General features: G+C 50.1%; 1 protein-coding gene across 1 annotated transcript in view; it reads left to right on the top strand.

Annotated features, from left to right (window-relative positions):
• The window catches only part of SH3PXD2A (SH3 and PX domains 2A), a 275,849-nt gene that overhangs the window by 87,344 nt on the left and 174,400 nt on the right, over positions 1-14,105 (top strand). Inside the window, exon 3 of the mRNA XM_011977504.1 lies at positions 290-365. Within this exon, the coding sequence (XP_011832894.1) occupies positions 290-365 (76 nt within the window). The remainder of the gene's footprint in view (positions 1-289; positions 366-14,105) is intronic.

The raw sequence follows: 14,105 nt of genomic DNA, 5'->3' as shown, positions 1-14,105 counted from the left end.
CTAGTCCCTACCCCAGCCTTGCTTGGGGTCATCTCCTGACACCTTCCCCTGCACTCCTACCCGCTCGCTGAGATTGATCAGATGCCCTCTTCAGTGCAGAGAGAGCTTTGGCCTCCTCCCTCTCATGCCCCATGTGGTTTGTTAATCATCTGTGAAATGAGGGATCTCAGGCATCACTCATCCGTATGAGGACACTGGGGCCCTGGAGAAGTGGAATGGAGTGGGGAAGGGTTGATGAGGAATGTTCTGGTCTTCTGAATCCTGTCCCTCTGTCTGTCTGGCTTCTCAGATGCAGCTTTTGGATAAGTTTCCCATTGAAGGTGGCCAGAAGGACCCCAAGCAAAGGATCATCCCCTTCCTCCCAGGTAAGCATTGGGTGGCTCCACCCAGGGATAAGGATACCGGGGAAGGACCGGTCCTTCCCTTAGGCTGAGAAGAGGCTACTAAGTGGCAAATTCTGGGGGAGGCATGCCTGGGAATCTGCATACGAACAATTCCCCCAGGGGATTTGGAAGCTCCAGACCGTGAAGGCCACTGTCCTCCAAGTGGCTTCTCCCACCATTGCAAGACCGTCTCTGCTGGCTCCTGGCCTGTAGCTTCTGAGGAGTTTCTCAGGCTCCTGGACTTTGGTTTCCTTTTCACAAAAAGCACAGAGAGACCAAGTTCTCCTGTGAACGGATGAAGAGCTGCAGGCCGAGCTGTTTGTACTGACTCCCATTCTAATCATGGATAACCTTAAATTGAGTACGCTCCCTGATCTGATCTCTTCCAGTCCTCATGTCACCTTATATGGAAGAGGCGGCTTACACCATTCTGGAGTGTGTTTAAGGCAATCAATTACATTATGTAATTTACAGGAAAACTTCTCAGGTGTATCAGAACCTGTTATTTTGATGATGTCTTAAGTGTGTATAGAGATTTATAGCCATGGAGTGCTTTTTTATTTGTTATCATATGCACATCTCCATACCGAGGTGTGTAGTATAATCTCCCCTAATGGGTGAAGATGTGGGGTTCAGACAGGCTAAAGAACTGTCCGTAAAAGTGGCAGAGCTGAGGCATAAACTCGGGCCTCCTGGTCCATGTCTGGCTCTGCCCTGTGCCAGGTGAGCGATGCTGTCCCCTGGCTTTCCAGAACCCCTACCGTTTGCCAGAAGAGCTCCGTTCACAGTGGGCTTCCCCCCGGGCTCAGGCTGGCCCTGGACCTGCACAGGTCGGGACCACAGTGATCAGTCAGACCTTGGCAAGAAGCAGGGCCTGCATCTTGCTAACCCCTGGCACACTGCCAGCCCACAGCCAGTGCCTACTTGCTGACTTGAAAACAAATGTAGGGGCACCTCCCTCAGAGAGTGACTCCTCTCTGAAAGGCATTTCTCCTGCATTCCTCCATCCTCAAAAGCAGCGAAAGATTTGAGTCCCTATGACCTCCTGTCCTCGGAGTCCTATGCTATAGCTGGAGATAATTAGTTTAGTTACAAGGAAGAACTTCTAAATCCCACAGTTTGGGTAAGACTGGAACTAGTCAGTGAGGGTGTCCACCCAAGACTGGAACTAGTCAGCCCCTGGCCTCCCTCCACGGAGGCACAGGATTGCTTCTCCATCCCTGGCCTAGGAGTTCATATGGGGTGACTTGCGTGCCTTGTGTGGCTTTGCACTGGGTCTTGAATGGAATGTCCAGCATCCAGGTTGGTGACAACCTTAGATGGTGCTCCAGTACAGTCTGGAAGCTCAGTGCCAGGGTCTGGTAGCCCAGCTGGGACGCTGTGGGCACAAGCGTCCTAGAGGCAACCTGAGGCCACAGCGTGGTAGCCTGGCCTTGGGGCATGAAGGTCACCAGTTTGCTCCAGAAGAATGGGCTTCTCCCACTTCTTCCTCAGCTAGCACTCCAGAGAAAGAGCACCCCAGTACCATTCCATCAGTGGCTGTTTACCGGGGCTCAGCCTGTCAGAGCTCATGGGGCTAGTGAATTAAAGGGAGATCTGATTTGTTTTCTTCATCTATGGAACCCTCAGGCTAGTGGGAGAGAAGATCTGCTCCATCATCCCAGGACCATTTAAGACAGGATGTGACTCTACCACTGTGCAATTTGAGGGTGACTGGAGAGGGAGCTCAGAGAACAGCGACCTCATTGTGAGCTAAGGAAGTCAGCAGAGACCTCCTGAACAAGGGGGGGCCTGGAGCTGGCCCCCACAGGATGGATAGGCTTGGAGGGTGGAACGCAGGGCAAGGGCTTGTGTACTGCGGCTACCTTAGCCCCTTGTCTCGGGAGTCAGACTGCCCGGGTTCACCCTGGAAACCCTGGCTCTGCTGGTTACCGGTTGCATGAACTTCTCTGTGCTTCAGTTTCCTCATCTGGAAAATGGGGATGATGATAGAATGTACTTCATGGGGCTGTTTCAAGGATAAAATAAATGAGTGTATCTCAGGTGCTTAGAACTATGGCAGCTCCTAGTGGGGGCCAAATAAATGTTAGTCCTTATAATTACTAATGTTCCATGCATGCCTAGCATTTTACACCACACATTTACATATATAATCTGATTTGATCCTCCCAACAAGGTGATCATCCCCATTTTACTGACTAGGAAGCTGAGGCCAAGTGAGGCTAATAGACTTGCACAAGCCTACACAGCCAGGAAGTACAGCGCACACCAGAGCTGTCATTCCTGACTCCTAGGCCAGGCTCCCTTTCATATCCACTGCCCAGGAACCAAGAACACAGCAGCTGCCACGGGACTGAGTACCTCTCTGAACTTCAGTTTCTACTTACAGGATTGCAGTGAGGATTAAAAGAATTTACGCAAAACACTTTGCACAATGTCTGTCTTACAGTATATAATAAATGGCAGCTGTTAATCAAGAAAGTCACCTGCCCCCACACCACCACCTACTGGGAAAAGTCAAGCATGGGGACACCTTCCAGCTCCTGTGCAAATGTGACCGTGCATAGCGGGTGATATTGTCAGGAGGAATGAGGTTGACTTGCCCCCACCCTGTGCCCTTCTTTTTCCTGGCTTGGCTTCTTTTCTTGCCTTCCTCCAGCAGGGTTCCCTCTTAGACCCTTCTCTTCAGCTCACTCGTTCTCCAGGACTTCAAAATACACATTGCTGGCCATTTGGAATCCTACCCTGGGGTTCCCAAGCCCTGTCCCTGGCCTTCCTCCTGCTCACTAGAAACTACCTTAACCCTGTTATGCTCTGCTCACTCCTTAGCTCAGACATGAAGGAGAAAGATGGAGGAAAAATAACCCAACACAATCAGAACCTGGCCAGGGCAAGCTGAGTGGGTGTGAGGATTCCCCATCCACCCCCACTGCCCTGATGCACAGGAGGAGAGGGTGTCAGAGAAGGGCAGTGATGAACATTGCCTAGCTTAGGTCAAGTTCCTCAAATGCAGAGCCTGAGATGAGGATTCGCATGCATGTGGCTTTTGAGGGTATGCTGTCACGTGAACTTCCTGTGGCAGGGAAGGAAACAGGATGGGGCAGAGGAGGAAGTGAGGCAGAGATGTGTGTTCAGCTAAGCCCAACCTCCGCCTGATCCCACGGGGAGCTCTGGTGGGTGAATGGCACCACAGAACTGTTCCATCTTAGGGGACAGCTTTTATAGCCACCCCCCCAATCAGTCACCCATTGTCTGTGGGCTGCCTCCTCCTCCAAAGGGTGTAGAGCATGGGCATGATGGCTCTGATGGCCGGGGGCATGCATCTGAAGAAGGGGGCAGCTGGGAGCCCCTAGCAGCAGCCCACACTCACAACACTGAGGGGAGGAGCCTCAGCTGGTACAGGGGCTTGGGGCAGTATCTGCTATACACGCTAACACCAGCTCAAGGCTCTGCTTCTGCTTCCCTGCCTCTAGGGAGGGTGTCTGAAGCTACCTGCTGATTCCCTCAGGCTCACCCCCAGCAGCAGTGACTCAGCAGAACCCCAGAGAACTTAACAGTCTTTCAACCCCAGGGAGGGTTAGCAGCCAGCCTTGGGAATAGCCTTGCCAGCCCTTTGCCTCACCTGAAATTTCAGAGCAAGGAAATCCCAAGGGGTGGAAGCAGAAGGCACCCATTATTTCCAGAAGGGTCTCAATTTTAGCTCCAGAGATGCTGGGATGTGATAAGCATTTCTGCTGCCCAAGTGTGGAGTCTGGGGGATATGCTTAGAGTGTTAGGCCAGCTGATTTGCTTTGGCCCATGTGGCTGCAGGCTGATGGCTGAGGGCTCATAGAAATTTGACTGACTGGTGGAGCTGACAGAGAAAGCAGTGGAATTAGAGAAGAAAGGAACCCATGGCTTGGTTACATGCTTGCCCATTGATACCAGTCAAATCCTGGCAGAAAATCTCACACATGGGCTATAAGTCTTGGGACCTAGGACACAGGCTTGTGATATGTCTGGGTGGTGTAATGGTCAGAGTTCAGGGTCAGCCTGTAGATTTGAAAAGTGGGGAGTGCCTGGGGCTCCTGTAGTCAAAGGCAGAAGCTCCATCCCTGGAGAAGCTGACCCAGACAGTGCCCATTGGCTCTTGGGGGACAGATGGAGTGTTGTGCAGTGGTGCTGTGGTTGGGGGTAAGGATTGGGGGTCTGTGAGTAGGGCCAACAAGATGGTAGAGTGGGGAGCCAGTACACTGCTGGCCCAGGGGGCTGACATTGGCATATCCATCAAATCCTATAGAAAATTTTGTAGGGGAACTGCCCATAAGAGAGCCCCCGAATTGTTTCACCAGGGCTAGAACCTACTTTCTAGACCCTGGAAGTGAAAATCCACTGTGCCTGGGACCACCAGCCTTTATGAAGTCTGTGGAGCCTTGGGTCCATAGCTTGGGAGGGCAAGGAGAAGCTATGGACCCATGTAGGACTGGCAGTTCTCCAGCAAGGCATCCTGGGAAAGAAAACCCAGACGTTTCATGGGCAGAAGGGGGCAGAGAGTTACTCCAGAGCCCAGACACCCTGAAGAGTGGTGGTGGAGGCAAGGGGTAGAGAGAAGGGAAGGGAGCTCCTCCAGGCCTATGCCTGCAAACCCCATATTATGTGAGACTGGGGAGACACACCCGTCTCTTTTGCTGGCTTTTGCAGCCTTCCTTTGAGACAAGGCCCTTATCTGCTTCCGTCATGTTTCTATCATGAGACTGGATGGGGGGTACTTTGTTAAGACTTGTTGGGCGCAGTGGCTCACACCTGCAGTCCCAGCACTTTGGGAGGCTGAGATGGGTGGATCACTTGAGGCCAGGAGTTCCAGACCAGCCCGGACAACATGGTGAAACCCCCATCTCTACTGAAAATACAACCCAAAAGTTAGCCAGGCATAGTGGCACACGCCTGTAGTCCCAGCTACTTGGGAGACTGAGGTGGGAGAATTGCTTGAACCTGGGAGGCAGAGGTTACAGTGAGCCAAGATTGTGCCACTGCACTACAGCCTGGGTGACAGAGCAAGACTGTCTCAAAAAAAAAAAAAAAAAAAAAGACGTATTGATTGCTCCTAGTGTGTGCCTAGCATTATCCTAACCACTCTGCATACCTTCCCTCCAGTCTCACTACAGGTGGCTTTATCCCCATTTTAGAGAGAAGTCAAATCACTGTCCACCATCACTTAGCCATACGGTGGCAGAGCCACGATTCTTCCTATGGGGCCGTATGTCTTTCCTTGGGAAAGAAGAAATTGCCACAACAGCCTCAGCTAGACTCTGTCTTTGTCCCTCTCTTCTTGCCTGCACACCTCCCAGGTTAGGGATCTGAGAGGTTCTGCCTGAGACAGAGCACCGGCCAGTCCAGTCCCTCCGTCAGGCTGTCATTGCTACCTCATGTTTCAGGAGTGCCCTGTGTGGGCAGCAGGGGGCTGGAACCTCACAGGGACTCAGGGGACCTGTAAGGGCTCTCTCATTCCATTGAGTGGCCGAGGTAATTACTCACCAGCACAGAGTAATTGGTATTTTTCTTGCAATTAAACCATTTAATTTATTATTGTTTTAATGATCACAAATAAGATAGTCCCAAGGCTTTCAGAGCGCTATCTTCCTTTAATTATGATCTAACAAGTTTGGCTATTCGGTTTCCTAACACAGCATTTTCTTAAACTTTTTATTTTGAAATAATTAGAGACTCACAAGAGGTTGCAAAAATACTAGGCACTCTACATTCCCCCCCTCCAATTCCACCACTGTACTGCAGGGTAGCTGGCATTATTCCCATTTTAAGGAGAGGTCAAATCACTTTCCATCATCACATCACTTCCCCCCAATGGTAACATCTGATGTAACCGCAGTACGTTATCAAAACCAGGAAATTAATATTGGCATAACTCAACTAACTAGACCACAGACCTGAGTAATTGATTTTTATTTTATGGAGGTGGAGAGTGCTGTTAAACAAGCATGCCAGCTGGTCTCTAGAAAGGAGGCAGTGGTTTGATAATAGTCCCAGAGAAACTCCACTCCTAGGCCCGACCTCTCAGCATTCCCATCCTCAACAAAAAGGCATATTCCAGAAACCTGTGCAAATTCAGCTCTTTGGAACAAATCACATGATCTTTTAGGTGTCCAGAGTGTTATTCTATTCAAAAGAGGCATATAATAAATCCTGTTGCAAAGCAAGGAACTTTTTAAAAAATATATCCTTTTAAGTATTCTTGGCTGGGCATGGTGGCTCATGCCTGTATTCTCAGCAACTCAATAGGCTGAAACGGGAGGATCAGTTGAGAATAAGTTAGAGACCACCCTGGGCAACATAGCAAGACCCTGTCTCTAAAACAAACAAATAGAAAACATATTTTTACTTCAGCTCTCTTTTGATTAAAAAAAAAAGTATTCATCTTTTCCTCATTACATATATATATTTATTTTATATACATATATTGTTTTGTATATTTTTAATATTTTATATACATGTATATATTTTTAAATATATATATATTTTGAGATAGGGTCTCGCTCTGTTGCCCAGGCTGGAGTACAGTAGTACAGTCACAGCTCACTGCAGCCTCCACCTCAGAGGCTCAATCTGTCCTCCTGCCTCAGCCTCCCAAGTAGCTGAGACTACAGCTGCATGCCACCATGCCTGGCTAATCTTTGTATTTTTTTGTAGAGATGGGGTTTTATCATGTTGCTTAGGCTGGCCTCGAACTCCTGGACTTAAGTGATCCACCTGTCTTGGCTTCCCAAAGTGTTGGGATTACAGGTGTGAGCCACTGCACCTGGCCTGATTTACATATATTTTTATACTTTGGGACTTCTGTTCCTCCAAGTTCCATAGGTTTGACAAGACGGGCTCAGATGAATGCCTGCATATGCAGTGAGTGAGTTACTTTATAGGAGGGGAGCCCACATCTTTTAATAATGGATGGTAAACAAACCTGCCCTTTTGCTCCGAAGATAGACACTATCCTTAGTCCAAGACTATATGCAAACCTGCCGTATGCCCCAGAGCAAGGCATTACCTCTGCCTTCTAAGGCTGTTTGCTATGCAAGCACCTTTGAAAAGATCATCCAAAACAAAAAGCAGTTAGTGCCTTGTTTACAAGACATGTGCAACAGCAGGAGGCCCAGGGAGAATTGACTCAGAAGTGTGCCTTAGCTTTCTGAAGTCTCTTGCTTTTTGGAGAGGTGGGCAGAAATCAAGTTCCTTAGGACATTGGGCCAAGCGTGGTGGGGTCATCAGCCTCTCAGGGCAGCCTACTGTTTACTTGGAATTTTCTGCCTTGTTTTAGAAGATGATTGTGGAAAATCCATCTCCTGTTTCCCATCCTGGGATTGGAGTAGATTTCCTGTGTATCCCGAGTTTGCTGGCCTGAGGAGACTCCCTGAGAGGAAATGGTCATTACGACATGAAGTAGAGTGTGTAGCTGCTGATGTAAAAAGCAAACAACTGCAGCCAGGGACTGAGGGACTTCAGAAGCTAGGCAGTGGAGCAAAAAGAGCTACACTCCCTCTACAAAGGCTGTGCGAGGTCCTCTCCCACTAGCAAGCCGTCTGGTCTCTGTGCTGGCTGGCACTGGGCCTCTGGGCTTCCAGAAAGTCCTTCATCCTAATAGCTGAGTTAGACCCATGCATCACTATCCATATCCCCAGGTTGATGAGTCATGGAGAAGTGAGATTGCTTAGGGAGAAAAGTGTATCTATAACCATAATCAAGGCAGGCGCTGCCAGCCTGCAGACAGCCTTGTGACCTTACGAGCTTAGAGGTATATTTTTAGATGGCAGACATGCTTGGTTCTTTTGTACTGACTCGCCAGTTTATGTAATGGCCCCGTAATGAAGAGGCAGTTTGGAGCTACAGTGCAGAGGGTGCTGTGTGAATTGCGAGCATGTTCTCCAGGGCCTTCCTCTCCCAGCCCCAGAGCCCTGTGCAGCAGATCCGGTATTTGTTCCAGCATAGAAGGAAGCAGGGGGAAGGGATGTCTTTAGCTAGAGCTGGTCCTGGGCCCCCTCCCTGGGCTGTAGGTGTCTGTGTGTGTCTCCACCAGGCGCCAGCGGAGAAAGCCCTTCCTGAAGGGCCCCAGATGCTATGACGGAGGTCGTGGCTCAGAGATTTCACCAGACTGCAACCCCCAAGGGAGGGAGGTTGAGAAGTTTCTGGGCCCCTAGGTGACCTGGGATGTCAGTAAAAGACAAACTATGTGATGGAGAGAGAAAAGGTCCGTTGGTAATTCTGGGGTTTAGAAAAGGTCAACAAGATTATAGGCCTGAGAGGCACCATATGCCATCTTAAACGCAGTTTTCCTCCAACCTCCACTGGAGGTACTTTGTCTTCTCTTGCTGTAATTACTGCTTCCCATCCCCAAAAATCAGTCTCCCACTCTGTAATCTGGACGGGCAGTTCTCAGGGCCTGCTGTCAGCAGATGATTCTGAACACAGCGTGGAATAGCTACATTCATTCCTTTCTATCAGATATTTATTGAACACATACTGTGTGCCAGCTGTGGCCACTGGTGATATGACTGAGAACAAAGTAGGCCCAGTTGTGGTTCTCAGGAAGTTTGCCTTCCAGTGTGGGAGTTAGAAAGAAGAGCAATTTCCAAGAGTGATGAGTGCCAGAAGTAAGAATAACCAGGTCATGTGGCAGGTGCTACAGCTGAAGACATCTGAGATTAAGTGATCACGAAGGGCTCCTTTGCAGAGGTGACATCTCCACTGAGTAGGTTGGGATCATCAAGGCCCAGGGGTGCCAGGCTTGGGGGACAGCAAGAGCAATAACCTTCATGGGACCACTGGTGTATGTTTGAAGAACAGTAAGAAGTGTTTGGAACAGTGAGAAGTGCTGAGTCACCCAGAGAGAGCTAGGCAGACAGGACTTGTGGAGCCAAGACACTCCAGAGTAGCTCCACCTGTGTGTTTGTGAGCTGTGCCATGTGGCCCAGTCATATGGACTCCAGGCTCTGTTGCCTCATCTGTCAAATGGGTTGATCATGGTTTGGGGTGATGTTGCAAGCAGTTAATGCACAGAAAGCGCTATGTGGGGTGCAACGGGAGAGGACTGGTGCCGCAAACCTGTCTGTGCTCGTGGTGGCTTGGCCGCAGGATACAGCTGTGGGATTTCCTTTGCTCTGCCCTCTGGTTGCCCTCCCCACTCTTTGCTGAGTCAGCTCTTCCCACCACAGCCCAGTCCACAGCCCAGACACAGCCTCACTTCCTGCAGTTCTTTCCTGGCCTGTGGTAACTTGCAAAGTAGCAAGGAACTTGTTTCTTTTTTTTTTTTTTTTTTTGAGATGGAGTCTTGCTCTGTCGCCCAGGCTGGAGTTCAGTGGCAGGATCTCAGCTCACTGCAAGCTCTGCCTCCTGGGTTTACACCATTCTCCTGCCTCAGCCTCCCGAGTAGCTGGGACTACAGGCGCCCGCCACCTCGCCTGGCTAGTTTTTTGTATTTTTCAGTAGAGACGGGGTTTCACCGTATTAGCCAGGATGGTCTCGATCTCCTGACCTCACGATCCGCCGGTCTCGGCCTCCCAAAGTGCTGGGATTACAGGCTTGAGCCACCGTGCCCGGCCAGAACTTGTTTCTAAAGAGCAGATGACCCAGATGGCTGATCTGGAATGAAAGGTGGGGACCCGACCTCTGATCACGTGGCAATATCACTGTCATTACCTTCCAGACTCTCAGCTGCAGACCCTCCAGGTCTTGCGGGGAGTAACAAGCTTTGCAGGGGTCAGCCACGCAAAGGCCTTTTTTACTTTTGAAATGTGGATCGGTCTCCCAAGCCCTTCCCTCATGACATCCCCACATTTCAAGGCCAGGAAAAGAGCCCGGCCACCTTATTACAACTTGCTGTGTGCCTTCCCAATCATTTTAGAAGGGAATCAGCTCCTACCCCAAACCCTCCATCCTGGGTGGATTGTATCCTAGGTATCTTCCCCAGGAACTTTCTGATCTGGGCAGAAAAGCCTGTTTCTTTTCATGGTCTCATTTGGTCTGTGTCATCTAAGGTGTGGAAAATGCACCCAGGCCTGGGTCTCCAGAGTCCTGGATTCTAGTTCACCCCATGCTAATCACCACGGCACAAAATTGAAGAAGTTAAATTTGAGCAATCAGGGATCACCTTGCTTGTTGGCAAAGTCACCAGAAAGTGACAGGCATGATTTCAGGGCTCAGTGACACTCCTGTCCTTTCCCCTCTAATCCCTCCCCCTGGAAATACATCCTTTCCTTACCTGATGCCTAAATGTCCTTTTACAAGATCGGATCCTTTCCCTCCATGCCGAGAGAGCACAGTTATACCCTGGTGTCCCCAGGGATGGTGCTTCCAGCCAACTCATACTCCAGCGTAGATGGCTGACTGGACGGTTACTGAGACCAGGCTTGATAGAGGTGAGAGGGCAAGTGGGCAGCTGAGGCTGGAGACAGAAGAAGGTGCTAGGCCTCAAAGGCCTGTGTGGAGTCTGGAGAAGGGGCTGGTGGGAGCTTGCATGGAGCAGAGGAGACCAGCTGGGGTCCTGCAGAGACAGGTGAGAGGGCAAAGGTGACTCGGCCTAGGCAGGACCCTGGGTGGAGGGAAGTAGACAGGTCTGTCTTAGAAGAACAGCCAAGAGGCCATGCTGATGGATTCGGGGTAGTGGGGTGGGGTTGAGAATGACTGCCCGCAGCTCTGCCTGGGCAGCCCTGGCCAAGATGGCAGAAGGAGCTTTTCACAGCACCACCACTCCCCACTCCTGCCTGTGGGCTGCATCCGTGGGGGTGAAGGGAAAGGACTTCCTCCCTCCTCCCTGAGGTGGCTGAGGCCTTTGGAGCATATGAAAGGTGCTTTGTGGTGGGCAGCCTCCCTCCGCAGGAGCCTCTGGGCACTGGGCACTCTGGTTTCCGGGTCCAGGTTTCACTGGGGGGTCGGGAGGGGCAGCAGAGGGTGGTGGTGGAGGGGAACACTGAGGCGCATTGAGAGGGAACTCCACCCCCCCGCCCCATAACTTCTTAGGAGGTGAGGGGCACTGGAGGAGATAAATCCCCACAGTGTCCCTGGCCTAATCCCCCACACTGCCCTCCAGGGTCACCCCAACTGGACCCAGGCCCAGAGACAAAGCCCCAAGCCAGAGCTCTTCCCTGGCTGGGACTGAGCTGGCTCTAGGCATCACCTGTGTGAACTGATGTATCATTCATCTAGAGCTGCCTGGCACCCGGCAGTCCCATCGTTCTGGGCCCTGAAAATATCTCCTCCCCCTTCACCTCCACAGTTCCCGGGACTGATGTCCACTGAGGAGGCCCCAGGATGCCAGGCTGCCTGGCCTCCAGACCACAGTTGGCCCCAGGGAACTGGCATGGCCTGAAGATGGGGCCTGTTCATCTGAACGTACCTTCAGAAGGGAAGGGAGGAGGCAAATGTGGAGGGTGGGGGTTGGCTGGCAGCTTCGCCTTTCTCTACCTGTCAGGGACAGGGTGGCCTGGCGACACCCCTACAGACTTCAGCTGTCAAGATCGAAGCTCGTGTGAAGGAAAGGGGCTAGGTTTCTGTTTCTCCTCAGGCCCAAACAGGAGAAGCCAGATTTTGCCTTAGTGGAGGACACATTTGGGTGGATCTCAGAGAGAACTTCCAGGGACAGGAAGAACTCCTTAGGGGGCAGGGGGTGGGTTTTGAGCACTGGCTTTGGGCTCCTGCACATCTGGGTTCATACGTGGGTTTTCTGCTTGGTACTACTTGCCTGAACCAAAACTGCTGTTTTCCATGGCTGAGATGGGTAACTGTTGTACTTCCACTCTGGAGGACTTAGAGCCAGACAAACCTAGGGTTCAAATCCCAACTCAGCAGGCTCGGTATGCTGTCTCACACCTGTAGTCCCAGCTACTCAGGAGGCCGAGGCAGGAGGATTGCTCGAGCTCAAGAGTTCGAGACCAGCCTGGGCAACATAGTGAGACCCTGTTTCAAAAAATAAAAATTAAAAGAAATCCCAACTCAGCCTCTTCCTAGTTATGTGACTCTGGGCCAGTTTTAATCAGTTTAATTCTGAACTTCCATCACAATCCCCATCTCTGAAATCCCTCCCAGGGTTATTGAGAGCATCAAATGAAATGTCATCTGAAAAGCACAAAGTAAGCCCTCAGCACATGATTGTTATTTGGTGATTTTTAGTATCAGGTCCCTAACAAAATTGTGAGCTGTCTCTGGGATGGTTTGAATGCAGCCGCCTAGAATCCCTTCCAAGAGTGAGGTCTCTTCTCAGGGGTGCGGTCCCACAACCTTGTGTGTTTTAAGGATTGCTGTTTGAAATGTGGTCCTCAGATCAGCAGCGTGGGCATCATCTGGGAGCTTGTTGGAAATGCAGACACTTGGTCTCCCCCAAGACCTGTAAGTCACCGTCTGCATTTTAACGTGCACAGGTGATTTGTATGCACCGTAAAGTTGGAGAAGCAATGTTTTAAGGTCCATCAGAGCCCTTCTACGGGAGGTCTGCCGTGTTTTGAGGGCTCTCTTGGTGCTTGGTTACGTTCAGTTCATTCACGTAATGCAAACAACTGAGCCTGCAATGAATCCATTTCTGACTCAAAGTAGAGGTGCATGGGGAGACGAGGATTTACAGAGGTAACTTGGTGAGGGCTGGTTTCTTGGCTTCACATCCTTACATACACCTGAGCTGCCCGCCTGTTTCTGGTATTCTGTGGGAGGGAGTGTAACAGTCCTCTCTCCCCATCACTAGCCCAAGCAGGAGGATGCTGAGGCCCCAACCACACGCCCTCATCAGATATAGATCAGAACATTCTCTCTCCCCTCCCTTCCAAGATGGGGTGAAGTTTTGGGCCAAGGAGATTGCTCAGGTTTTTATTTCAGAAGTTCCCTGATTGGAGATGCAAGACTGGCTCATGAACTCTCTGTGGTTTTGAAGATAGTGTGGCATGAGAACGTCTAAAGCCTATGTCCAGAGTGATGTCGTACTATTAGGAGGGAAAACAGGCTCTTGTCAGGAGTGTCTGGAAAAAGTTAAGTCAACAGAATAAAGTGAAGCCAGGCATGGCCGCACACTCCTGTAGTCCCAGCTACTGAGGTGAGAGGATCACTGGAGCCCAGGAGTTCGAGGTTGCAGCAAGCTATGATCATGCCACTGTACTCCATCCTGGGTGACAGAGTGCAACTCTGTCTCTAAACAAAATTTGTTTTAATTTCAAAAAAGAAAAAAAAAGTGAAATTTGAAAGGAGCATATTTTGCTCTTCTATATAAAATAACCATTGCAGACTTAAGCTTCAAAAGGAGCCAGGGAGGAGAGTTAAGCTGAGTGAGTGACTGGTCATTTGGTTGCCAGGTAATTCTTCTCTGATTGGCGCATTTTTTACTCTTGGCCTCTTGTTTCTGATCTGAAAGACAAATTAACCAGTTTAATAGTTGATAGTTGGTGAAGATGGCTTAAGTAAGACCTATGTGGTCTTGCTTACCAGAAAAACTTGCTGGTGAAAGACAGAGGATAGAGCAGCTGTTCACAATACGAGCCCAGTGGTCCAGAGATAACAATTCATTGAATTGGCTGTAGGGAAAAAGTTGCAAACAACTTTCTAGGAACTTTGTGTGAGGCCTGGAACTTTAACAAATTAAACTATCATAAATGAGAGAGAATGTCTGCTTAAGGATTATGGCTACTATTTATTAAGCATATACTTCTGCCAGATACTGTGCAAAGGATTCATAGGCTTATGTTATCTCATTTAATGACA

Source organism: Mandrillus leucophaeus, unplaced genomic scaffold (assembly GCF_000951045.1).
Source record: "Mandrillus leucophaeus isolate KB7577 unplaced genomic scaffold, Mleu.le_1.0 Scaffold18, whole genome shotgun sequence".
Taxonomy (NCBI): Eukaryota; Metazoa; Chordata; class Mammalia; order Primates; family Cercopithecidae; genus Mandrillus; species Mandrillus leucophaeus.
The sequence above is the reverse complement of the archived record's forward strand: the minus strand, read 5'-3'. Positions and strand labels throughout refer to the sequence as shown.